At 39.7% G+C, this 26,712-nt stretch overlaps 1 protein-coding gene and 1 long non-coding RNA gene across 4 annotated transcripts in view; one reads left to right on the plus strand and one right to left on the minus strand.

Moving 5' to 3' along the window:
• Nucleotides 1-26,712, plus strand: part of LOC134336133 (uncharacterized) — an 83,051-nt gene that overhangs the window by 18,415 nt on the left and 37,924 nt on the right. The gene's annotated exons all lie outside the window — the stretch shown is intronic.
• ppp1r9ba (protein phosphatase 1, regulatory subunit 9Ba) overlaps nucleotides 1-26,712 on the minus strand; it is a 91,685-nt gene that overhangs the window by 4,497 nt on the left and 60,476 nt on the right. For both annotated transcript variants that reach the window (XM_063018825.1, XM_063018824.1), the window contains exons 6-10: nucleotides 20,538-20,673; nucleotides 10,622-10,765; nucleotides 5,744-5,797; nucleotides 5,435-5,664; nucleotides 1,757-1,853 (exon numbers count right to left, since the gene is read on the minus strand). In XM_063018825.1, the coding sequence (XP_062874895.1) occupies nucleotides 1,757-1,853; nucleotides 5,435-5,664; nucleotides 5,744-5,797; nucleotides 10,622-10,765; nucleotides 20,538-20,673 (661 nt within the window). The remainder of the gene's footprint in view (nucleotides 1-1,756; nucleotides 1,854-5,434; nucleotides 5,665-5,743; nucleotides 5,798-10,621; nucleotides 10,766-20,537; nucleotides 20,674-26,712) is intronic.

The following is a 26,712-nucleotide window of genomic DNA, read 5'->3' on the forward strand; positions in this document are numbered from 1 at the left end:
TAAAAATATCAACCAAAACTTGTGAATATCACTCCACTGTTACACTGGTGAATCGCGCTGCTTCGTGCGGTTATTTAAGAGGCTTATAAAAGAAAAAAAAAAAGAAAACATTAAGAGGCTTCCAGTTTAGTGACGCAATTCAGTGCGCAGTAGCGTTAGCTTACATGTAGCAATATTCATATTTTGACTCTTTAACGACTTCATAATTCAGAGGATCCAGTGATAATAGGCAGAAGAATCTCCATAAAACAAAACGTAACAGCTTTGGAACATTTTTTATGACTACAGGATGCGAGAGAGGCAATTCGCGAAATCTCCATTCATATTTCCCCTTCAAAATTTCTCTTAGACCCGGGTTACCAAATATGGGCATAACAACATGGCGTGGCCTACAAAATGACGAAACGACTTCAGTGGTCTATTGTTTTTGAAAACGAAGTTATAGGCACACATGTAGGTACAGGTGTTTTTTGAGGTCCTTAAGTCCTTTAAGTAAAACCTAATTCATAATGTGTGTTTGAGTCAAGCTCACTTTCCTGGCCGTGATCCACTCTTATTTTCTCTATACTTCAACTCATCTCTCTGTACATATTTGTTTATAATAGCTATTAGAATGGTGCTTCATTTTCACGGTTCATTTGAAATTTCCACTGTCATTTCAAATTCCCCTTTCTGCCTTACCCTTCTCACTAGGGATGTCCCGATCACGTTTTTTTTGTTCCCGATACCGATCCCGATTATTAATTTTGATCCCGATCCGATACCGAGTCTCAAACCGATACTTGTATTTTCTAGATAAGACCTGGATAATACTGTTCACACAGTGCACACTTCAAGTACATTACAGTTATTCACATTAATCCAGTGTATATGTTTAACAACTAAATAGCTCTGCAGTGCTGAAGGGAAAAATGCTGCATCCAAACTATTGGCCTAATGTTTTTGTATTTTTACAAAATCAATCAAAATGAGTGAGATAATTACAGTTTTACTTTAAACTTTACATTCGAAGAAAAAAAATCTGTTTAATGCAGTGATGCACTAAAAATGAGCAGAAATCTGTGTAGCAGCTTAACTTGAATATAAGAAAATAAGTTACTTGAAAGCATTACAGTAAAACCTGAAATGGAAAGGCTCTTTTGTTATGAAGGAAAGCCAGTTCTTAAAGTGCTTGTATTGTGACAAGGGTTTGATGGACGTTTGTACACGAAGTGAGTGTGTTTTGACCCCTTAGGCCTTCCATAGAACATGAAACAGCGTGCTTGACTCAACTGTCGGCTATTCGGTACTGTAACAGAAGAAGTTAATAAAGTGTTCTGCTCCCGACAATATGTGAATATACCGTGTATTTATTTCTTTATTAAATGAGTGCATCACTACGTTGTTTCGTAAACCGGAGTGATCCTTGACTCACACACCATATAAACAGTAATGAACGCAGCTCTGCTCCTACCGGCTCGTGAAGCGCTTGCATTACAGACGTTACACTTCACAGTTGGACTTGTTTTTCGGGTTTAATAAAGCCGATTCCGATCAATTAAAAAATGCCTTGATCGGCCCCGATCCCGATCTTTGAGATCGGATCGGGACATCCCTACTTCTCACCTTTATCTTCCTTTCTTATTTCTTTCTCACTTCCTCAAGGTCTCTCAAATTCTCTCTCCCCACTCTATTTCTGTTTCACCCCCCATTTCTTTGCATTAATTTGCAATGCAAACACAAACTAAATCAGAAGTATTTTTTTAACTTGACGTACCTTTCCCTGGAGGCTGTCTGTTTCCTCCTTGTGGTCGGCCTCCGTTTCCTCCTGTGCGCGTCTCTGTGCCGTCTCCTTCTTCAGATACTCTATTTCTCTGCATCACACACACACACACACACACACACACACACACACATACATTAATGTTCCTTTTAAAAAACAATGTTAATGTTGAAATGTCTTTGGTTTCATTCATGACCGGACAGGTAGTAACAGGTTATCCATGTCCAAAGATATGGAACTAAGGTGAATTGGAGATACAAAATTGCCCGTCAGCCACTAAATTGGTTGGGAGTTTTCCAAAATCAGTTACCTGAGTAGTGTTTTAGCTGCTTTACACTTTTTAAAAAATGTATTTATGCATTTTTTCCCTTTTTAGCGGAGAATATATCCAAACAAGCAACTATAAAAAATTCCTTATTTTTACAGACTCAAAATCATGCCTAAAAGCCTTGGAACACCTTGACACAGACCACCTCATTATTTCCGAAATACTGTGAAAAGATAAAGAATTACAAGAACAGGAATATAATGTAGTCTACTGCTGGATCCCAAGCCATATTGGAATCCCAGGAAACGAACGAGCAGATCAGATCGCCAGAACATCCACTGCAGACACGATCACCACACGACCCATTCCCCCCAGAGACGCCTTTCCAAATATCTTCTCATTCTTTAAAAACAGATGGCAGAATGAAAGGGACAGTAAACCACAAAACAAACTGTACGAAATAGAGCCAAAAGTAGGACAAACCTACACTAGAATGGACAGTCGATTAAATCAAACCATCCTCACAAGATGCCGAATCTGACACTCTAAGCTTACACACAAGCATCTCCTCACTAGGGAAGATGCTCCAACCTGCCATCAATGTAAAGAGAGACTAACAAACACATACTGATAGACTGCAAAGCACTAAACTCAGAAAGACTGAGGTTTTTTTAATGAAAACGAGACACGAAATGTGCTTAAATCGACAGCACCAGGGGAAATTATTAATTTTTTAATTTATTTAAATCTAAAACATCTTTTATAATTAGTTTTAAATGACACAAAGTGAAGAAGCAACTTGAGTATCGGCGTATAAATGACCCCAGTGTGTCGGTACGGCGCTAAAACTAATCAATCAATCCCTTTTTAGCGGTCAATTTGTCTTCCGCTGCTGTGGATTCCTATTTAAGTTCGTGGAGGGTATATTGCTGCTCACATGCCCGTTGGCGCGGCGCAGTCCTAGCGGACCCCTTCTTTACGCCCGCGTAGGTGCCTCGGTCTGCTAACCAGGGTCCTTGCACAGCGTTTGAAGACCCCACCCACCTGGTCCAGTCATTTCCCCACCAAGCAAACACAATGGTGTTGTGGGAATTCAAAATAGCCCTTAAAGATTGACACAGACAACCGGGGTAATAATAAGAGCAAAATAATCAATTTATTACTCAGCTGAGGACCGATCTCATAATGCAATCACACACGTGCCTTTACAGAAGAGAAAGGTGGATACCGTCCGCCCTGTCGCAGTATTTATACCCCGCTTTATTAGTAATTTAGTTCAAGGTCGACTTTCCACACCAAACTTGTTTATCATTCTACAAGAATAGTCAGCTTGTTAGGAACATGGCATACTTCCATAAGAATGCATGAGTATCAAAACCGTGTGTGCGGGGGTGCCCATGCCAAGGTCAACATATCTCTGGACCTCGGAAACCTTCCAAAAGTCTCTTCTACCTCTGCTAATTAAACTAAGAAAGTAAAAACTTATGAGTTTAATGCAAATAACTAATAAAATATAAAATTTCCAGTCACAGTGGCCAGTTAGAGTCTGCTGCAGGTACTGCCGATTGTGCCCAGCCGACCGGTAGAAGAGCCGAGATTCGAACCGGGGTGTTCAGAACCTCACAGCTGGTGTGCTAGCGGAACATCCAGCTGCGCCACCTGGGCGACTTAGCACCTTTATACTTTGACATCTTGGACATTTTGTCTAAGGGATTGCTAACTGAATTGCCGTAGGATTGCTAGGACCACCTCATAGTGCAATTTAATCAGTAATCGTGACGCACTTAATTACTACATTTACTAACATTTTGTTCCATCCTTTTCCATTTCCAAAAAAAAAAAAAAAGCACTTTGGTTCTAACAGGTTTTAGCAGATTTGTGTTCTTTGACTGTTGTTTACCTAAACTTGAGAAATGAAATGTTCACTATGGAAGCACTTCTGTAAGTCGCTCTGGATAAGAGCGTCTGCTAAATGCTGAAAATGTAAATGTACATGAATGAAAAATGTTAAATCGCGCCGCTCAGGTGGCGCAGCGGTAAAGTACGCTAGCGCACCAGAGTTGGGTTTCTAGATACATCGTATCGACTGTGTTGGGCGGCAGTATGAACAACGTTTGGCTGTTGTTCAGGGTTAGAGGTAGAGTCGGAGCATAGGTCCTCATAACTGGTGCGACTGCGGCCCCTGCTGGTTGACTGACGGTGCCTGCACAGGGCTGAGGAATAACATTGAGGGGGGGTGTGACCCTCCGTGCGCAGTGTCTCTCGGTGTATGAACTCGACTCTTGCAGGTGAAAAATGCAGGCTGTACTGACTGCGTGCCGGAGGGGGCGCAAGTCAGTTGAGTGGCGTCCTCAGTCTGTGGCAAAAAGGGTCGAATCAGTATAGAGGACGCAATCAGGGTAATTGGACACGATTAGAATGGGGATAAAAAAAAAAGGTTGTGGGAAAAAATAGATAATTAAAAAAAAAAAAAAATTATTATTTACTAGTAATATTTACTATTATTATAATCAGTAGCACTGCTGGCTAGGGATTTGTCTGCCAGTTAAACTTCTTCAGTCAGCAGTGAGTTTTTATAGGGTGTGTCCAAAAACCCAGTGAGCTGCCTTGCTGCCTACCTAGGCAGCTGCCTAAGTAGAGGATTCCAATAAGACATCAAACTTATAAGGCAGGTTATTTAGACGCACTACTTAGACAGCGATTACGTCACCACAGTTTTCACTTACTAATCGAACAGTTAGCCTCAAGCCCTTTAAACCAATGGGCTGAGGTGACACAACCCACTAGCGTGCCAGCTAACATCTCCGTCTGTGTACCAAAGACTGTGAAATTGTCACAAATTTGCAAATGCATGACACTTGTGCACTCTTATACAAATTAAAAATCAATGAGTATTTATTTACGTTTGAAAAGAACTCAGTTTGTTGCTCTGCATTGAATGCTGGGATTGCCTTCACCGCTAAGGAAGCGTCAGGTGCTTCCTTGCTATTCAGTCAGATTATCACTCAGAAATAAGGCACCTTAGTAGGCAGCATTTTAAGGCCTCTAAGAATTTAGACAGCCTTCTTTTCGGGAGCGCATGTAGGATGATGTAAAATGCGTTTATGTAGAGAGCTCACTAGGTTTTCAGACAGACCCATTGGCTAATCTTATCTTGGGAATCCTTTAGGTTTGCATGAAGCAGTGTGAGGACCTGTGGTGAAACTGTTTACTATATTTTAAGTAGCAAATCCACCTACTCCATACTACCATACAGAAGAATTTTGTGGAAATACAATTACTGACTGTAGCCCATTTGTTGCTCTGTACACTTTGTCACCCCCACCCCATTTATCAATTAAAAGAGACCCCTATAGCACCCATTCCTACATGATGGTCCATTCCTACATCATTTCATCACTTACTTCTGCTGGTATTCTTTGATGAGGCGTTTGGCTTTGCTGTACTTGCGCTCCAGTGTCTGGTACTGGGCCTGCGTCTCCTTGAGGTGCTCGTCCACCGCCTGACACAGGCTCTGAGCCTCCATCCAGTAGCCCTCCAGCTTCTCCATGCGCTCCTTCGTCTCCCGTACCGTCTGCTCCAGCTGTGCTTTCTCCATCCGCCAGCGCAGCTTCTCCTGCTCCGCGTGAGCCAGCTACGGTGAAAAATAATAAGTTTAAAGACTCCTGCAAACCTGTTTACAGTAAACTCAGAACCGATCATGATGATCTTACCTTCCTTTTCAGTTGCTGGATTTCAGCCTGAGTTACAGCATGCTTTATCTGGAGCTGGACAGAGAATAATGGTGATGGACAAAGATTTTTTAGTATTTATTTATTAGGATTTTAACGTCATGTTTTACACTTTGGTTACATTCATGACAAGGCAAGTAATTACTCATCACACAAGATTCATCAGTTCAAATGTAATCTCAAACACAGTCATGGACAATTTTGTATCTCCAATTCACCTCACTTGCATGTCTTTGGACCCGGATCGCTCCACCTGAGAATCGAACCCATGGCCTTCTTGTTGTAAGACGACAGTGCTACCCACTAAGTATGTGAACATGCAGTTTGTTCTTGCCCCTTGACGTTTTCACACACTTTGTGTTGTGGATTTTATTTTGAAAGGACATATTTGCCATTTTTACTCATCAATCTGCATGTAATAACCCATAATGATGAAGTAAAAACATGTTTAAGTATTCAGACTAGTGCTGGGTATTAAAACGATCTTGATTTGTATTATAAGCTTTCGACATACAGTGGAACCTCGGTTATATACGTCCGCTTTGGAATAAGTCCAACCTGGTATACGTTCTGATTGGCCGCGAAAAATTTTGCTTGGTATACGACCTTTGTTTGGAATACGACTCGCGTGCTAGAACTTGTATGGGTCAAAATGAGTCATGACACCGCGCGCTACCCTTGTTTACCTCTCGCGAGACAAAGCCAAGAGCGTCATTACGCCAGTTGCTACCATTCAGTGAACAACCCTCGCTATAACTCTCTGTGAATTTTCAGGTACTGTACTACAGGTACTGCAGTCCCGTTAACGGTGTGCCGTGTTGCTAGGCAACATGAGGGCGAACATAACATTCGCAAACTATTACACTATTTCTTGGACGAAACACCCGCTTAATGATTAGGATTACTGTTTATATGAATCTGGACATTTCCATGTATAGTACATGACTTAAATAGTGTTCAACCAAGTTTGTACTTTTTCTTTTCAGTGGCGTATTAATATGGAATGATGTGAGGTGGTCACAGGTGCGCGTATATCGGGGACTTTACAACGGCTTTGAACGCAGTTCAGCCAATCAGATTTTAGGACCGGAACTATCCGTTTTATAAATTATCTTATACAACCCCATCAACGTATAATACGCCAATAACAATAGGATTTTTTTCATGGGAACGGATTAATCATCTTCCCTTTATTTCTTATGCAAAAAATTTGTTTGGTATACGTCCTGTTTGGTATAAGTCCAAGGATCTGGAACGTATTAAGGACGTATACCGAAGTACCACTGTAGTTTCATTGCTATTTTTCCGTCTCACTGGGCATAGCAAGCAGCCTAATCCAGCAACATGCAGGTTAGGCGTAAAGCCAGCACTATAGCCAATCAAGCTGCACGCTGAATTACACGAGGTGAGGAATAGCACTTATGGGAAGACGGCCAGTGTAGAGAAGCCCGAAAGAAAAGGCAAGGGTGAGCCGAGCCGTCTGCTCTCGACAACATTGTTCCAAAGAAAGGCTGATGGAAGTGGTATGAATTTCCTAAGTCCAAGCACAGTTAAGTCAGGAAACACTTCCAGTTTATTTCATAATTTGCAGAAATACCACCCAGTCGAGTACACAGAGAGTGTAATGAAACAGCATTCAAGTGTTGTTAACCAGCCATCAAGCAGTGGAGTCAGTTGTGGCGTCTTTTTCTGCCTTCATACGGAAAAATTGAAAAGGCACCACGACATAACAGCAGCTGTTACCCATTTTACATGGCCAATGATGTGATGCTCAATAATATGGTGGAGAATGAAGGCTTTAAAAACCTTCACAAGGTATCAACTACCTGGTGGAAAATCTTCTTAATATTTTTTATAGTAAGACCAAAGTGTTAGTCAGTTTTTACTATTTGTGTTGATTTGTGTCATTTGCATTCTATGTTGCATTTATATTATGTTTTTGTAGTAAATAAATATCTAAAATATTAATTAATGTTAATATTTTTTTATTAATATTAAAACAGTTCTATTTGATGTAATTATTCTGCATTTAAGAATATTCTTTAAAAACTGTGAAAGTGTTACCCAATTTTATATCGAGATAATTATTGAGATTGATCAGTATAGAAAAAATTATCATGATATAATTTCTTTACATAATACTTAGTAGAAGCCTCTTCAGCAGCAGTTACATCTCATACATGACGAGCTTTCCACAGCTGGATTTGTGCAGTTTATTCTCAGACTGGAAGGAGAGTATCTCTGACCCACCGTCTTTAGGTTTCTCTACAGATGTTTAATAAGGTTCATGTCTGGACTTTGGCTGAAACACTTAGGGACATTCAGAGACTCATCCCAAGTCACTCCAGTGTTGTTTTGCCTTTCATGCTTTGTGTGGTTGTTTGTTAAAAGGTAAACCGTCATCCCAGTCTTGATGTGGTTCTCTTCAAACATGTTACCATATCTTGCTGCATTTGTTCATCCCTCAGTTCCTACTAGTGTACCTGAGAACATTTCCCACCCCCAAAATGCCATAATGCTGTTTTCACCATAGATATGGTAGTAGCCGGATAATGCACAATGCCTGTTTCTTAATATTCTGCCTGAAGAGTTCAATCATTTTGCTCATGTTGTCAGGAAGTCCATGCAGACACAGTACGAATTTTCACTGCACTGTGAGAACTCCAGAGTTGGTTAGCTATCTTGCCTATGTATCCGTACATAACACTTATGTACTGTAGCAGGAGTTTTCAACCTTTTTGGACACGCACCCTCTTCCATGTGCTGACCTTGAACTTGCCAGAGCACATCTCCCACTATACACCTCTCTTAAAGACATACACGCACACATACGCTATAACAGCAGTCAGTGTTTTTGTCACCGATTTATTTTCACCGCTAGCCCTATTTTCAAGTTTTGCTAGCCAACGGTCCTTTTTTTAGACTGAGCTGGATAACATTAGATGAAAAGTGTGTGTGGTCAGTGTGACTAATCAAATATGTCTACTGTGGGACTTTGGTTGGAACACTTAAGGACACTAAAACTTGTACAAAAATCACTCCAGTGTTGTTTTGCCTTCATGATTTGGGTAGTTGCTTGTTACTTTGCTGCATTTGTTTGTCCCTCTGTTCCTACTAGTCTACCTGAGAACACCTCCCACCTCCAAAATAACATAAGGCTGGTTTCACCGTAGGTATGGTAGTAGCCGGATGATACGCAATGCCTGTTGCTTAATATTCTGTATTTAGTAGGGGTGTAACGATACATCGATTCACGATGCATCGCGATGCAAAAATGTAGCGATGTGCATCGTGGACATCTGCGCGATTGTACGAGTGCACGTGCGTTCTGTAATTTATTAGTGATGGGTCGGTCGCGAACAATCCGGCTCTAAGAGTCGACTCTTTAAAATGAACGGCAGGATCCGGAGCCGATTCGTTTTTTTTCCGAGTTTTTTTTTTCGTTAAAGCCGCACGTGATTGGTCAAGATGCGTGGTGACGTTTGTGTGTTTACACTGAGCAGGCGGGGCGGGGTTACATACACACACACACACACACGGACAGCGTGCACATGAACAGGAGGGAGTGAGAGAGAGAAATGGAGAAAGAGAACTTGATGAAGTTTTACATTGCGCTTTACGTAGCCAGACATTACACGCTGGAAAGGTGAGGAAAATGAGTGACAGGAAACAGTAAAGTTTGGACACGAGGAACCACTTTAACAGAGAAGTTCAGACCCACTGAGACCCACATCTTATACATGTCACTGTGTATTGTAGCAACATCTGTCCCCTCAGAGAGAATCTTTTCCAAAACGGGGCAGATCATAACAGAAAGGAGAAACAGGATCAACCCCTTAAAGATGAGCTCGGTTTTTCTGAATGCCAATCTTCACTAAATACTTACAAATACTGTGAACTGGATGCTGCTTTTTCTTTTGCACATTTTCATTTATATTTTGTTGAGTGATGCTTTGTTGATGTGTTCTTTCACTCTAGATGCAAATTTACAAGTAATATACACAATCAGACCTTTTGGTCTAATTGAGATGGGTCTTTGTTTTTGTATTTTATAATTTATTGTTGTAGCACTCTGTTCCATGTTGAGTATATAAATAAAGCCATTTAAATAATAAACATCTGATACAATGTTTTTTTTACATTAGTAATTCATTTTACATGTAATTTGTTAATACATTAGTTCAAGCAACAAAGAAAATTTGTTTAAAGACTCAGCTCAGCTCAATGAGCTTGTTTGATTACTTTGATTTTCAATTTAAGATGGCAATAAGTAACTTAAATTTAGTAAACCTGTTAGGTTACAGTAAAGTACTCTGTTCTTGGTAATTACCTTTAATTGCAAGGGACAAAAATGTACAAGAAAATGTGCATTGTTTTGCACTGTTTACACTTAAAAAAAAAATCGTGAGAAAATCGAATCGTGAGCTCAGTATCGTGAATCGAATCGAATCGTGAGCAGAGTGTATCGTTACACCCCTAGTATTTAGTGTTTATTAGTATTAATGTAATTTACTGTAATACTAGCGATGTATTTTAACGGGTTTGTCTTAAAATATGATAATGTAAATAAAGGCTCCGGTCCACTTGTATTAACTAGCTGCTCAAAAAGTATGGGATGAAAAAAATTTATAGAAGGGTTAGTGGATTGGAATTGTCCATTTTGCATGTTTATGAGCATTAATCAATTCAGATACAGAATCACTGATAAAAAAGGCACATGTAAAAGCTAATGTCCATCAGTAACATGAACTTTACTGTATCATGTGACATTTTGCAGATTTGAACCCTACTCTGAACTTCAGCACGGCATCCGTCATGTTTAAAGTAGCAAGTAGTTTGGTGAGCATCAGCAGCACTTACCTCTTTGAACTTGTGGGTGAGCTTCTCTGGGTCCATCTCCACCGGAGAGAGCATGTCTTCGCCTTCAGCTAGGTCAAACACCTCGATAGCATTAGGGAACATGGGGCTCATCTCCTCATCCTCATCCGTGCCATACTCGCCCCCCTGAAGAGACACACAATGAGGGATTATGTCAGCTCTTGTGTAATTATTATTATGTGTTATCTGTCACGAATACTCTTCAATAGGTTGAAGGGGCTCCATTACAGTTCGCGAGTTCCGAACAGCGCCTGGCACCACAGAATACTAGGTTTTTATCGTGAACCGTGATGTCATCTGTGGGCGTGTCAAAGTGCTTTCAGATGAGAAGCTGCTAAACTACTGCTGCATTGTTTTGTATGGAGCTTGACGATGCACTTCCATCTGGAGTCCTGACCTAAACCTCACTGAGATGCTGTGGCAAGAGGAACAGTTTGTGCTTGACAATCCTCCACTGTAGCTGAATTAAAATGATCCTGTAAGCCAGAATTTCTCCACAATGATATAACAGACTCATCGCAAGTGTTAGCAAGCGCTCGATTGCAGTTGTTCCTTCCAAGGGTTATACAACTAGTTATTAGGTTTAGGAGGGGCAGTTAGTTTTTCCACATGGGTGATACAAGATAGGGAAAAAATCTTCAATACATTGACAGTCATTAAGAAGCTGTATTTTGTTTACTTAAATTTAATTAATTATGATTATTCCTTTTTTTTTAGTATTATTTTGTAGCGTATTACCCAATTGCATTATGCTTCCTCTCTACTGATGTTGATCTTCATCCTGATTGAGGAGAGCGAGACTGACACACGCCCCCTCTGACAGGTGTGCAGTAGCCGACTGCATCTTTTCACCTGCACAAAGCGAGTTCATATGTGGATCAGCTTTGTGTACGGAGAGACACACCCTGATCAATGCATTATCTCTCTCCCTCGGCCATCAATCAGCCAGAAGAGGTCGTAATTGCATCAGTTATGAGGAATCCCCATCCGGCTCCCATCCTGTATGAACAGCAGCCAATCGTTGTTCATGTAGGCGCCCAGCCCAGCCAGATGGCAGAGCTGAGATTCGAAACGACGAGTTGGAAATGTCAGCTAGCGTTTTTTATAATATTAAATATTAAAACTTAAAATAATAAAACTTAGGGCTGCTCAGGTGGCGCAGCGGTAAAAACACATGCCGGAACCAGAGCTGGGATCTCGAATACATCGTATCGAATCTCAGCTCTGCCTGCCGGCTAAGGCTGAGCGGCCACATGAACAATGAATCGAACGATTGGCCTGTTGTTCAGATATGGGCGGGACTAAGTCGGATGGGGTCTCTCTCCCATGACTGGTGCAGTTACGACCTCTGCTGGCTGATTGATGGCGCCTGCACAGAGATGAGAAAAGAGTGCTCTCAGGGTGTGTCCTCTCCGTACACAACGCTGAGCTGCACTGCACTCGTCAAAGTGTAGGTGATAAGATGCATACGGCTGCTGCCCACGTGTCGGAGGGGGCGTGGGTTAGCTTCGTTCTCCTCAATCAGAGCAGGGATCGGCATTGGTGGAGAGGAAGCATGACGCAATCGGGCAATTGGACGCGCTAAAAGGGAGAAAAAGGGGAGAAAATGCATAAAGAAAATATATTTATAAAAAATAAAAAAAAATACTTGAAAATACTTGAATATATAAAATGCTTGAATTTAGTTGATTTTATTTAATAATACATTTATTTGGAAAACCTAAAACATTTAAATCTGACTAGCAAAAATTAAAGAAATCAATACTTTTTTCTAATGTTCTGAGAATAATGGACCCACCATTTCCCTGAACAGGATAAAACAGTAGTAAAACAGCCACTCAGGTGGCGCAGCGGTAAAGTACGCTAGCGCACCAGAGTTGGGGTTTCGAATACATCGTATCGAATCTCTGCTCTGCCTTTCCGACTGGGCTGGGCGGCAACATGTTCAGGGTTAGAGGGTAAGAAAGTCGGATCATAGGTCCTCATAACTGGTGCAACTGATGCCGCCTGCACAGGGCTGAGGAATAATGCTGATGGGGGTGTGGCCCTCCATACACAGTGCCCGTCAAGTGTATGAACTCGACTCGTGCAGGTGAAAAATGCAGTCTGTACTGACTGTGCGTACCGGAGGGGGCGCATGTCAGTTGAGAGGCGTCCTCAGTCAGCGGTGAATGGTCGAATCAGTATAGAGGACGCATTCAGGGTAATTGGACACGACTAGACTGGGGGAGAAAAATTGGAAAAAAAAACATTAGTAAAAATAAATTAAAGTGTTGTGTGTAGGCTAAAAGATGGTACAACTGATGTCCTGCCAGTGATTTCTGTGACTTAAATCTAAGTATTCAGGTCAAATACTTAAAATCTGTCCTGTTCATCAGTTCAGAAATGAAAGCTGCTCTACGTGACTCACTGAGGCGAGTTGGATGTTTGAACAACCGCTCCTGATCCTCTTCACTTTCACACCCACCTCCTACCCACTTTAATCATATCTTGCTTCGACGCTGAATTATTTACCACTTTGATTTACACCTAAATGCTGCTATGCTGTGCTGTCTGGAGGAGGAGTGCAGAAAGATCTGTCCCAGCAGCACACCACGATGGATGAAGGTGTGAATACAGGGTGCACGGAAGCAATAATTCACACATTTAAATAACTCATAAACGGATTAGTTAATGATGATTGACAGACGAGTGACATTTGAGACTTGTGTTTGGTCTATATAGCTTTCATCTGGGTACCTGTTTCCTCCCACCTCCCAAAAACATGCTAGTAGGTGCTTGGTGTTGCTGTTGGGTGACTGGTTTGTTTGATGGTTCGTGACCATTCACCTTCTCTTCGATCACATTTATAAGGGTTTCTAATAGGTTCCAGTCTGGAGACTGGATTGACAATGGCATGGTTGACTGGTCAGCACCGAGCCCTGGCCTCTACCCCATCAAACACCTTTGGCACGAACTAGAACAGAATTTGCGAGCCAGTCTCTGACCTCACAAATGCACAGGTTTATACCCTATTATACCCTGGGAGCATTCTACAACCCCTGGCAAAAATTATGGAATCACCACTCTTGGAAGATGTTCTTTCAATTGTTTAATTTTGTAGAAAAAAAATAAATCACAGACATGCCACAAAACTATCATTTCTCAAACTGTCAACCCTCTGGCATTAAGAAACAATAAAAAAAGAAACAAATATAATAGTTGTGGTCAGTCACAATTGCTTTTTTTTAGATCAAGTAGAGGAAAAAAATATGGAATCACTCAAATCTGAGGAAAAAATTATGGAATCATTAGAAAACACTGCACCATTATACACGACCATATCCTGGACAAATATCTGGATTTAATGTGTCTCACAGAAACCTGGCATCAACCAGAGGTTTTTTCTGTTTTAAATGAGACGTGTCCTCCTGGTTATTGTTATGTTCAGAAATCCCGTAGCACTGGTCGTGGTGGTGGCCTGGCTGTTATCTACCGGAGTGATTTGGATCTGTTTACTTTGCCTCTACCCGAGCTGTCTTCTTTTGAATGTTTGGCATTCAGATGTAAACCCCCTTTCCCTGTGACAATTTTGCTCATTTATCGACCTCCTAAATATAACCATTCTTTCTTCTCTGAGATGTACAACCTTCTCTCATTATTCTGTACTTCTTCTGCCAACATTATAATACTAGGGGACTTTAACATTCATGTTGACACACCCTCCTGTTGCTCAGCAGTTGAATTTCTGCAAACAATTGACTGTTTTAATCTCAAGCAGCTTGTTAATGTCCCCACACATACTAGGGGGCACACTCTTGATTTAGTTATTACTGGTTCCGCCACTGTCAGCAGACTATCTGTTTATGATCTGGGTGTGTCCGATCATAAGGTGGTGTCTATGGATCTGCCATTTCTTACACCTCTCCTTAGGCCCAAACGCCAAATTTGTTTTAGGAATTTGAAAAATATTAACCAAGAAACCATGACAGCTGATCTACGGCATCTTCTTCATTCAAATCCTCCTGGAAACTTTACATCAGTCAGTGATGCAGTGGATTTCTATAATAGAACACTAAGCAACATTTTGGATCTCCATGCTCCTGTTAAAACCAAGACAGTCACCTTCTCCTGCTCAGCCCCCTGGTTCACTAATGAACTACGGAAAATGAAGACAGCTGGGCGTGCCCTCGAGCGCTGCTACAAAGCCTCCGGCCTCACCGTCCACAAGTTGGCCTATCGGGAACATCAGAAGGCATACTCAAGGTCCCTTAGAGAGGCTCGCTCACAATTCTATTCAAGCATCATTAACAACAGTCCAGGGAATTCTAAACAGTTATTCTCCACTATCAATTATCTCCTCAACCCACAGGTCCCCTCAATCACTACAGCTACAGAAGAGCGCTGTAATAACTTTGACTTATTTCAAAACAAAAATTGACTCAATCCGCTCTGATCTCTCTAGTACCAACTCTCTACAAGTGCAGACTCTTTTTTATACACAGGCAGAGGTTTCCCAGCCCCTTAACTGTTTCCCAGAAGTCTCACAACAACAGATTGAAGACATTATCAGGAAGATGAAATCCTCCACCTGTGCCCTGGACCCCTTTCCTACTGCTTTAGTAAAAGTGCACACCGTTACTATAAGTCCTCTGATTACAACTGTAGTAAATTTCTCCCTCCAAGCTGGCTATGTTCCACCTTCATTAAAAACTGCCATAATTAGACCACTTCTAAAAAAACCAGCACTTGATCCTGAAGTTTTGGCAAATTATAGGCCTATCTCCAATCTTCCTTTTCTCTCTAAGGTATTGGAAAAAGTAGTTGACACTTATCTCCAGGATCACCTTAAACACAACAACCTTTTTGAAAAATTTCAGTCTGGTTTCCGCTCTGCTCATAGCACAGAAACGGCCTTGGTTAAAGTTACCAATGACCTTCTGATGATGGCTGACGCTGGCTCACCTTCTCTGCTTGTCCTCCTGGATTTATCGGCAGCATTTGACACCATTGACCATGGTATGCTCTTACGCCGGTTATACCACACCATTGGACTCACTGATGCTGCCCTGGCTTGGTTTCAGTCCTATCTTACCGACAGAACAGAGTACATCTCTATTGGAAATGCAAGGTCCCAGTCATATGCTGTGACATGCGGAGTCCCCCAGGGGTCAGTCCTGGGCCCCGTCCTTTTCACCCTATACATGCTTCCCCTTGGCCAAATTATAAAACGCTATGGAGTTTCATTTCACTGCTACGCTGATGATATACAACTTTACATGAAAATTGACACAAATTCCCTCCATTCTGCTGCTCCCTCATCATCATCTTCATCAGCATCTCTTTCAATACTCTCTGCCTGCCTGGAGGAGATAAGTTTGTGGATGAAACACAACTTTCTTCAGCTAAATAGTGCAAAAACTGAAGTGATGTTGGTTGGCACCTCACTCCAGACCCAGTCATCCCCTATAACCAGTATTACACTGGCTGGTCATACTATTTCTCCCTCTTCAACGGTTATCAATCTTGGCATAAAATTCGACCCTCAACTCACTTTTGAAGCCAATATTAAACATCTATGCAAGACCTCCTTTTATCATCTCAGAAACATTGCCAAACTTCGTCCTACCATCACCGTCTCAGATGCTGAAAAGCTGGTTCACGCATTTGTTTCCTCCAGGCTGGATTACTGCAATGCACTTCTCATCGGGATTTCTACCAAGAGTCTCCAGAGATTACAGTATATCCAGAATAGTGCTGCACGGATCCTGCTGAGAGTACGGAAACACGAGCACATCACACCTATCCTTCTTTCACTCCACTGGCTCCCTGTCTCTGCAAGGATAGAATATAAAATTTCTCTCCTTACATATCAGTGCATCTATGGAAATGCACCGCCCTACATGAAAGAACTTCTTACCCCTAAAATTTCATTGCGATCCCTCCGTTCTGCAAAATCAAATCTTCTCCACATTCCCAGAACTAAACTAAGTACCATGGGTGATCGGGCTTTCTGTTCTGCTGCTCCTCGTCTATGGAATGCCCTTCCTGACCATCTGAGGGCACCACAGACGATTGAGAGTTTTAAAAAGGGTCTAAAAACTTTTCTTTTTAACAGATGTTATGACTGTTAAATTAACGCTGATTTTATGATGTATGTCTCATAATGCTATGTTTATATTTGTTTTATATTTCATGTTTTATATTACTGTTTTTCTGTAGCACTTTGAGATTTGTTTTCAAATGTAAAGTGCGTTATAAATAAAATGTATTATTATTATTATTATTATTATTATTATTATTATTACTTTGTTGCACCACCTCTGGCTTTTATAATGGTTTAAACTCTCTGAGGCATGGAGTTAACTAATGACAAACAGTATTCTTCATCAATCTGCCTTCAACTGTCTCTTGCTGTTGCCAGATCAGCTTTGCAGGTTGGAACCTTGTCATTGACCATTTTCTTCAATTTTCACCAGAGATTTTCAAATGGATTGAGATCCGGACTATTTGCAGGCCATGCCATTGACATTATATGTTTTCTTAAAGGAAAGTTTTCACGTCCTTTGCCCTATGGCAAGATGCATTATCATCTTGAAAAATGAAGTCATCATCACCAAACATCCTTTCAACTGATGGAATAAGAAAAGCGTCCAAAATTTCAATGTGGACTTTGGCATTTATTGAAGACCATCTCCCCTGTGCCTTTACCCGACATGCAGGCCCATATCATCAACAACTGTGGAAATTAACATGTTTTCTTTAGGCAGTTATCTTCATAAATTTCATTGGACAGACACCAAACAAAAGTTCCAGCATCATCACCTTGCCCAATGCAGATTCGCGATTCATCACTGAAGATCACTTTTATCCAGTCACCCACAGTCCACGATTGCTTTTCTTTAGCCTACTTTAACCTTGTTCTTTTCTTTTTAGGTGTTAATGATGGCTTTTGTTTGGCTTTTCTGTATGTAAATCCCATTTCTTTTAGGTGATTTCTTACAGTTCAGTCACAGACATTGACTCCACTTTCCGGCCACTTGTTTCTCATTTGTTTTGTTGTGCATTTTCTGTTTTCAAGACATATTGCTTTAAGTTTTCTATCTTGATGCTTTGATGTCTTACTTGGTCTACCAGTATGCTTCCCTTTTACAACCTTCCCATTTTGTTTGTACTTGGTCCAGATTTTAAACACAGCTTACTGGGAACAACCAACATCTTTTGCGACATTCCACAATGATTTATCTTCTTGAAGGAGTTTTATAATCCTCTCATTTGTTTCAACTGACATATCTTGTGTTGGAACCATGATTCATGACAATCTGCTTTGTGCAACAGCTCTCCGAGGTGTAAGCACTCTTTTTAAACTGAAGAATAATTAGCAAATCTAATCTGCTGCAGATGTTTTGTTTTTAAACTGCAAATTACAGAGTGATTCCATAATTTTTTCCTCAGATTTGAGTGATTCCATATTTTTTTCCTCTACTTGATCTAAAAAAAGCAATTGTGATTGACCACAACTATTATATTTGTTTCTTTTTTTTATTGTTTCTTAATGCCAGAAGGTTGACATTTTGAAAAATGATAGTTTTGTGGCATGTCTGTGATTTATTTTTTTTCTACAAAATTAAACAATTGACAGAACATCTTCCAAGAGTGGTGATTCCATAATTTTTGCCAGGGGTTGTAGTACCAAAATCCTATACTACGACCTCCTATTTCTAATTTGCACATTCATACATATTTTATGCTCGTCCATATGTATTTATGGAGCATACTTTCTCCACTGGGCTACTTGTATAAATCTGTTCTATTTCCTGGACTATTTTCTATCTATTTATTCTATTTCCACAGCAGAGCACACTGAATCTCGTTGTACTTGTACAACCCCAAATCAGAAAAAAGTTGGAACAGTATGGAAAATGCAAATAAAATAAAAATGCAGTGTTCCTTACATTTACTTTGACTTTTATTTAATTGCAGACGGTTTGAACCCGAGATACTTCATGTTTTGTCTGCTTGACTTCATTTCATTTGTTAATAAACATCCATTCCTGCATTTCAGGCCTGAAACACATTCCAAAAAAAGTTTAGGTGAAAAAACGTAATAATGATGTGATTCCGAACAGGTGATTGTAATCATGGTTTGGTACAAAAGCAGCATCCAGGAAAGGTTGAGTCTTTGATGAGCAAAGATGATCAGAGGATCTCCAGTTTATCAACAAATGTGTGAGAAAATTATTAAAATGTTTAAAAACAATGTACCTCAAAGAAAGATTGGAAGGGATTTGCATATTTCTCCCTCTACAGTGCATAATATCATTAAACCATTCAAAGAATCAGGAGGCATTTCAGTGCATAAAGGCCAAGGGTGCAAACTTAAGCTGAACGCTCGTGATATTCGATCCCTCATACGGCACTGCATCAAGAACCGCCACTCAACAACAGCTACTTTGGTAAACCTTTGTCAAGCACTACAATACAGAGTTACATGCACAAATGCTACTTAATACTTTACTGTGCAAAACAGAAGCAGCGTCTACTTCTCTGGGCTCGGAGGCATCTAGGATGGACCATCACACAGTGGAAACGTGTATTGTGGTCAGATGAATCAGCATTTCAGGTCTTTTTTGGAAAAAATGGACGCCGTGTGCTCCGGACCAAAGATGAAAAGGACCATCCAGACTGTTATCAGGTACAAGACCAAAAGCCAGGGTCTGTCATGGTATGTGGGTGTGTCAGTGCCCTCGGCAAAGGTCATTTACACTTCTGTGATGGCAAACCACATGCTGCACACATTACAAAGGCATGCCTGCGGAAGAAGAGGGTACGGGTACTGGACTGGCCTGCCTGCAGTCCTGACCTGTCCACAATAGAGAATGTGTGGAGAATTTTGAAATGGACAATGCTACAATGACGACCCCCCGTACTGTTGCACATCTTAAGACGTGTTTGCAGGACGAATGAGACAAAATAAAACCTGAAACACTAAATCACTTGGTCTCCTCGGTGCCAAAACGTCTTTTAACTTTGGTGAAAAGGAATAGCAACATTACAGAGTGGTACATTTCTTTGAAATGTGTTGCAGGCCTGAAATGCAGGAATTGATGTTTATCAATACATGAAATGAAGTTGAGCAGATAAAACATGAAATATCTAGGGTTCATCCTGTCTGCAATCAAATAAAAGTCAAAGTAAATACAAGAAACTCTGTTTTTTTTTTATTATTATTTGCGTTTTCCATGCTGTCCCAACTTTTTCTGATTTGGGGTTGTACAATGACAATAAAGGTATTCGTATTCCTATTAAACAGACAAACTGCAAAAACTTGTAGAAAGCCCTTCCAAAAGAGTGGAAGCTGATATGCAAGATGCAGAGGGGGAATGAGGGGGAAATGGGGTGTCATAAAAGCTTCTGCAGGTGTAATGTGTAGGTGATTTGGTAAAGTGTGTGTGTGTGTAAGAGAGTGAGCTAAAAACATGGAAATCTATTGTCTTAATCATGTATTCTAGCTGCAGCTGAAGTGTATGAATTAGGGCTGTTTGAAACAATATCAATATAAAAATTTGCCGTTTCCATAAAATAAGAAGAGGTCATGAAGTATCCAGCTGATTGAAAAAGGCTTAAGATATTTTGTGAGCTGGTGGTTAAAAGGCTCCTGGGTCTTGGGTCTTAACAGAACACGGGGGTAATGGTACTTGCCCATATGCTTTCATATTATTGTTTTAGTCTTTGTTGCAGCTGTAGGAGGTGTCACTGGTGCTCCCCACTATCTGTTCCTGACTTGTTCCCAGTGTTCAGCATGTACCCGTTATCCAGCTAAACGAGGTCTCGACCTCCTGCCAGTTCTCTTGTTTAGTCTGTGTGAGAAGGTTTGCAGCTGGGTGTGAAGTGTTTCTGTGTGTGTGTGTATCCTGACCTCTTCATCCTCCTCCATGTACTGGTTATAGCGCTGCTCCATCATCTCCCTCTGCCATCGTTCCTGTTCCAGTGTCTGCTGGATCAGCTGGGCCACCTCACTCTGCTCGCCTGGCTTCTCCCGTCCAATTATAAACCTGCAACGTGCACACAAAATGAACCGGTCAGCTTAGCCGAGCAGCCCGAGAAAAGCATTTACAATACACTACATTCTGTTACTGCTCCGCCCGTCAACTTTTGCACTGTCAACCACCAGCAGAACTGCTTTACTATGTTGACCTATAAAATGGTGTTGCAAAAACAAACAAAACACTTTATCAGTGTATTTTATAGTTCTATATAATACTAATTCATAATTCTATATAATAAAAATTCTATAAAATAATAACTCTATTAGTTCTGTATAATACAGAGCTGTTTTATTAAAAAGAGGAGTAACCATAATAATAATTACTAATTCTCTAAAGTTTTATATAATAACTCTATAATGATTCTATATAATAATACTTATATATAATAACCATATAATTCTATATAATACCCTGCTTGTTTTATTAAAAAATAATTTAATACCAATTAATAATAAATAAAATAACTCTATAATTATAACTCTATATGATACCAAGCTTATTGTTATATTAAAAAGAGGAGTAATCATACTAATGACTAATTCTGTATATTCTGTATATATTGGGCCAGTGATAGCTCAGTGGTTAAGGTATTGGACTAGTAAACAGAAGGTTGCCGGTTCAAGCCCCGCCACCACCAAGTTGCCACTGTTGGGTCCCTGAGCAAGGCCCTTAACCCTCAATTGCTCATCGTGTTCCGCTCACTGTGTAAGTCGCTTTGGATAAAAGTGTCTGCTAAATGATGAAAATGTAAAATGTATAATTCTATATAATAATAACTGTAAAATAATAATTCTATATAATACCCAGCTATTTGTTTTACAGGAATAATCATAATACTAACGAATAATTCTGTATAATAATAACTTTATAATAATAATTCTGTTTAATTCTATATAACATTAACTTTATAATTATAATTCTATGTAATACTCAGCTTATTGTTTCATTAAAAAGAAGAGTAATCATAATGCTCATTAATAATTCACTAATTGTTATTAGTAACATTACTAATTCTGTATAATTCTATATAATACACAGATTATTGTTTTATTTAAAAGAGAAGTAATCATAACTCATTAATAATTATTTATATTTCTATATAATAATAACTCTATAATAATATAATACCCAGATTATTGTTTTATTTAAAAGAAGAGTAATCATAATAATCATTAATAATTCTTTATATTTAAATATAATAACTCTATAATAATAATATATAATACCCAGATTATTGCTTTTTAAAAAAAGGAGTACAGTGGGGTCAAAAAGTATTTAGTCAGCCACTGATTGTGCAAGTTCTCCTACTTAGAAAGATGAGAGAGGTCTGTAATTTTCATCATAGGTACACTTCAACTATGAGAGACAAAATGAGAAAAAAAAATCCAGGAAATCACATTGTAGGATTTTTAAAGAATTTATTTGTAAATTATGGTGGAAAATAAGTATTTGGTCAATAACAAACAAGCAAGATTTCTGGCTCTCACAGACCTGTAACTTCTTTAAGAAGCTCTTCTGTCCTCCACTCGTTACCTGTATTAATGGCACCTGTTTGACCTCGTTATCTGTATAAAAGACACCTGTCCACAGCCTCAAACAGTCAGACTCCAAACTCAACCATGGCCAAGACCAAAGAGCTGTCGAAGGACACCAGGAAGAAAATTGTAGACCTGCACCAGGCTGGGAAGAGTGAATCTACAATAGGCAAGCAGGTTGGTGTGAATAAATCAACTGTGGGAGCAATTGTAAGAAAATGGAAGACATACAAGACCATTAATAATCTCCCTTGGGGTCAAGATCTCATCCCGTGGGGTCAAAATGATCATGAGAACGGTGAGCAAAAATCCCAGAACTACACGGAGGGACCTGATGAATAACCTGCAGAGAGCTGGGACCAAAGTAACAAAGGCTACCATCAGTAACACACTACGCCGAGAGGGACTCAAATCCTGCAGTGCCAGGCGTGTCCAGGCCCGTCTGAAGTTTGCCAGAGAGCATATAGATGATCCAGAAGAGGATTGGGAGAATATCATGTGGTCAGATGAAACCAAAATGAAACTTTTTGGTAAAAACTCAACTCGTCGTGTTTGGAGGAAGAAGAAGAACCCAAGAACACCATACCTACTCTGAAGCATGGGGGTGGAAACATCATGCTTTGGGGCTGTTTTTCTGCAAAGGGGACAGGACGACTGATCCGTATTAAGGGAAGAATGAACGGGGCCATGTATCGTGAGATTTTAAGCCAAAACCTCCTTCCATCAGTGAGAGCATTGAAGATGGAACGTGGCTGGGTCTTCCAGCATGACAATGATCCCAAACACACCGCTCGGGCAACGAAGGAGTGACTCCGTAAAAAGCATTTCAAGGTCCTGGAGTGGCCTAGCCAGTCTCCAGACCTCAACCCCATAGAAAATTTGTGGAGTCCGTGTTGCCCAGCGACAGCCCCAAAACATCACTGCTCTAGAGGAGATCTGCATGGAGGAATGGGCCAAAATACCAGCTACAGTGTGTGCAAACCTGGTGAAGACTTACAGGAAACGTTTGACCTCTGTCATTGCCAACAAAGGTTATGTTACAAAGTATTGAGTTGAACTTTTGTTATTGATCAAATACTTATTTTCCACCATAATTTACAAATAAATTCTTTATAAATCGTACAATGTGATTTCCTGGATTTTTTTTCCTCATTTTGTCTCTCAAAGTTGAAGTGTACCTATGATGAAAATTACAGACCTCTCTCATCTTTCTAAGTAGGAGAACCTGCACAATCAGTGACTAAATACTTTTTGGCCCCACTGTAATAATAACTGTAAAATAATAATTCTATATAATACCCAGCTATTTGTTTTACAGGAATAATCATAATACTAAAAAACAATTCTATATAATAATAACGTTATAATAATAATTCTGTTTAATTCTATATATTAACTTTATAATTATAATTCTATATAATACACAGATTATTGTTTTATTTAAAAGAGAAGTAATCATAACTCATTAATAATTCTTTATATTTCTATATAATAATAACTCTATAATAATAATAATATAATACCCAGATTATTGTTTTATTTAAAAGAAGAGTAATCATAATAATCATTAATAATTCTTTATATTTAAATATAATAACTCTATAATAATAATATATAATACCCAGATTATTGCTTTTTTTAAAAAGGAGTAATTGTAGTACTATATAATACATAGCTTAGTTTTATTAGAAAGAGTAATCATTATACAAATTAATTCTATAAAATCTTATATAATAATAATAACTATAATAATTCTATATAATACCCAGCTTATTGTTTTATTAAAAAGAGGAGTAAACAAGCCTACGTTTATGCATAAAACATAAAATACAGTGCTAAATTAATTAAGAAAAGAGCACAACTAAATTGCTGCACCAACATGGATGATTATGTAACCCCATCCACTGCTAATTTCTATTTCTATTAATAATGCTTGTTTCGGAAAGAGGCGAGTACGTAAAGTTTCCATTATGACTGTTGCCTTTACAAATATTAAGACTTGAATCTAGCTAAAAATAAGGAAAGTGAATTTATAAAAGCAATGTTATGGCACAGTGCAGCAAAAATAAAATACAAACCTTTTGGTCTTTTTATAAAATGAAGTGAAAAGAAGAATCTGTGATTTATTAAGGTCTCCTAAATCTTTATTTAACTGACAAAACTAAAAAGGTAAGATTTTCTGTGTTTTATTGATTAACTTCATTTTATTTTATTATTATTATTTTGTAATTATTAACACATTTAGGATTTGATACCGGCAACACACTCCAAAAAAGTTGGGACGAAGGTGTGTTTACTCCTGTGTAAATAATTAGATCATTTATAACTGCAGATGTTTGAGGGTTTGGCTGCTGAGACTGGTTTACTTTACACCTCATTAAAACTGTCTGGCTTTAAAGCAGGCAGGTTTTTTTATTTAAGGAGGGGCAATAGAGAGCCTTGGTTTCCTGCATATACGGTACGTACTGTAGCAGATTTCTTATTCAAAGCTTCACACACATATTAGGGAAGTACGATTAGGTGTAAATTATTCCTCCTGGTTCCTGAGTGTATTGTGGTTTGTGATAATGGAACAGTTGAACATTGGAAGTTTTAGTGCTGCTGAAACAAGATCTAGTGTGGTATATTTTGGGGAAGGAGGAGAGTAGAAACAAGCGTACCCAGTTTTAAACCCTAAAATACAGTGTTAGATAGTTACAGCTATTTACATATATGGTACTAGGTCCATATACATAGTAATATATACATAATAATAATAATAATAACAATAATAAGCATAGGAATGTATAATAATTTTAATAATGCTAATTAAACTGAACTATACATAGGGTCTTAATGGGTATTATGCAGATATGTGTGAGGTAGAAGGTTTTATGTAAAGTGCAGGTAGAAATGATAATAAATAATAGGTGTAGTGTGTAGTCCAGGGTGTTAGTGGTGTTAACGGTGTAGTGTGGAGTTCAGCACAGTGATTGATGTGGGGAAGAAACTGTTCCTGAGCCGACTGGTCCTGGCACATATCCAACTGTATCTCCTCCCAGATGGCAGAAGGTTATATACAGTGTATGGCTGGGGTGATGGGGGTCCCTAATGATGCTATGTGCTCGGCACACAGCGCAGGTGGTGGTAGGGAGATGTGTGCCAGTTAGGTATGTTTACGTCATTCAGATCCTTTTCACGTCTGGTATTACCCGGTGTGGCAAGGAATGCAGTTTTTTTTTGTGAATTTTGGGTATTGCTCCACAATACTGTCGTTTCATAAATGGGCTAATTTTGTGGGTTTGCCATTATATTTAATATAAAGGTAATTATGAGGGCAGAATAATGGAAGCACTGTTTAGAATGTGGTTTGACTAACTTAATCACATCAAAAACCAATCCACAGACGTCTTGTTGAAATATTATGCACAATACACACCCCTGAGAATATAAAAACAGTGATTGATTACTTTGCCTGGTTGTATAAAAATCTGATAGTTTCTCACATTTCAGCATAATAATTTTCCCATATGTACACCGACCAGGCATAACATTATGACCACTGACAGGTGAAGTGAATAACACTGATTAGCTCTTCATCACAGCACCTGTTAGTAGGTGGGATATATTAAGCAGCAAGTGAACATTTTATCCTCAAAGTTGATGTTAGAAGCAGGAAAAATGCACAAGCGTGAGGATTTGAGCGAGTTTGACAAGGACCAAATTGTGATGGCTAGACGACTGGGTCAGAACATCTCCAAAACTGCAGCTCTTGTGGGGTGTTCCCGGTCTGCAGTGGTCAGTATCTATCAAAAGTGGTCCCAGGAAGGAACAGTGGTAAACCAGCGACAGGGTCATGGGCGGCCAAGGCGCATTGATGCACGTGGGGAGCGAAGGCTGGCCCGTGTGGTCCGATCCAACAGACGAGCTACTGTAGCTCAAACTGCTGAAGAAGTTAATGCTGGTTCTGATAGAAAGGTGTCAGAATACACAGTGCATCACAGTTTGTTGCGTATGGGGCTGCATGGCCGCAGAACAGTCGGGTGCCCGTGCCCATGCCCAATAATGGGCACGTGAGCATCGGAACTGGACCACGGAGCAATGGAAGAAGGTGAACTGGTCTGATGAATCATGTTTTCTTTTACATCACGTGGCTGGCCGGATGCGTGTGCGTTGCTTACGGGGGGGAACACATGGCACCAGGAGGCATTGTGATGCTTTGGGAAACCTTGGGTTTGAGGTGTTGACTTGGCCTCAATCCGATCGAGCATCTGTGGGATGTGCTGGACAAACAAGTCCCATCCATGGAGGCCCCACCTCACAACTTACAGGAGTTAAAGGATCTGCTGCTAACATCTTGGTGCCAGATACCACAGCACACCTTCAGGGGTCTAGTGGAGTCCATGCCTCGACGGGTCAGGGCTGTTTTGGCAGCACAAGGGGGACCAACACAATATTAGGAAGGTGGTCATAATGTTATGCCTGATCGGTGTATATTTATATGTACTGTATATGCATCATGTCCTTATCG

The sequence above is a fragment of the Trichomycterus rosablanca genome, chromosome 22, assembly GCF_030014385.1.
Source record: "Trichomycterus rosablanca isolate fTriRos1 chromosome 22, fTriRos1.hap1, whole genome shotgun sequence".
NCBI classification, from domain to species: domain Eukaryota; kingdom Metazoa; phylum Chordata; class Actinopteri; order Siluriformes; family Trichomycteridae; genus Trichomycterus; species Trichomycterus rosablanca.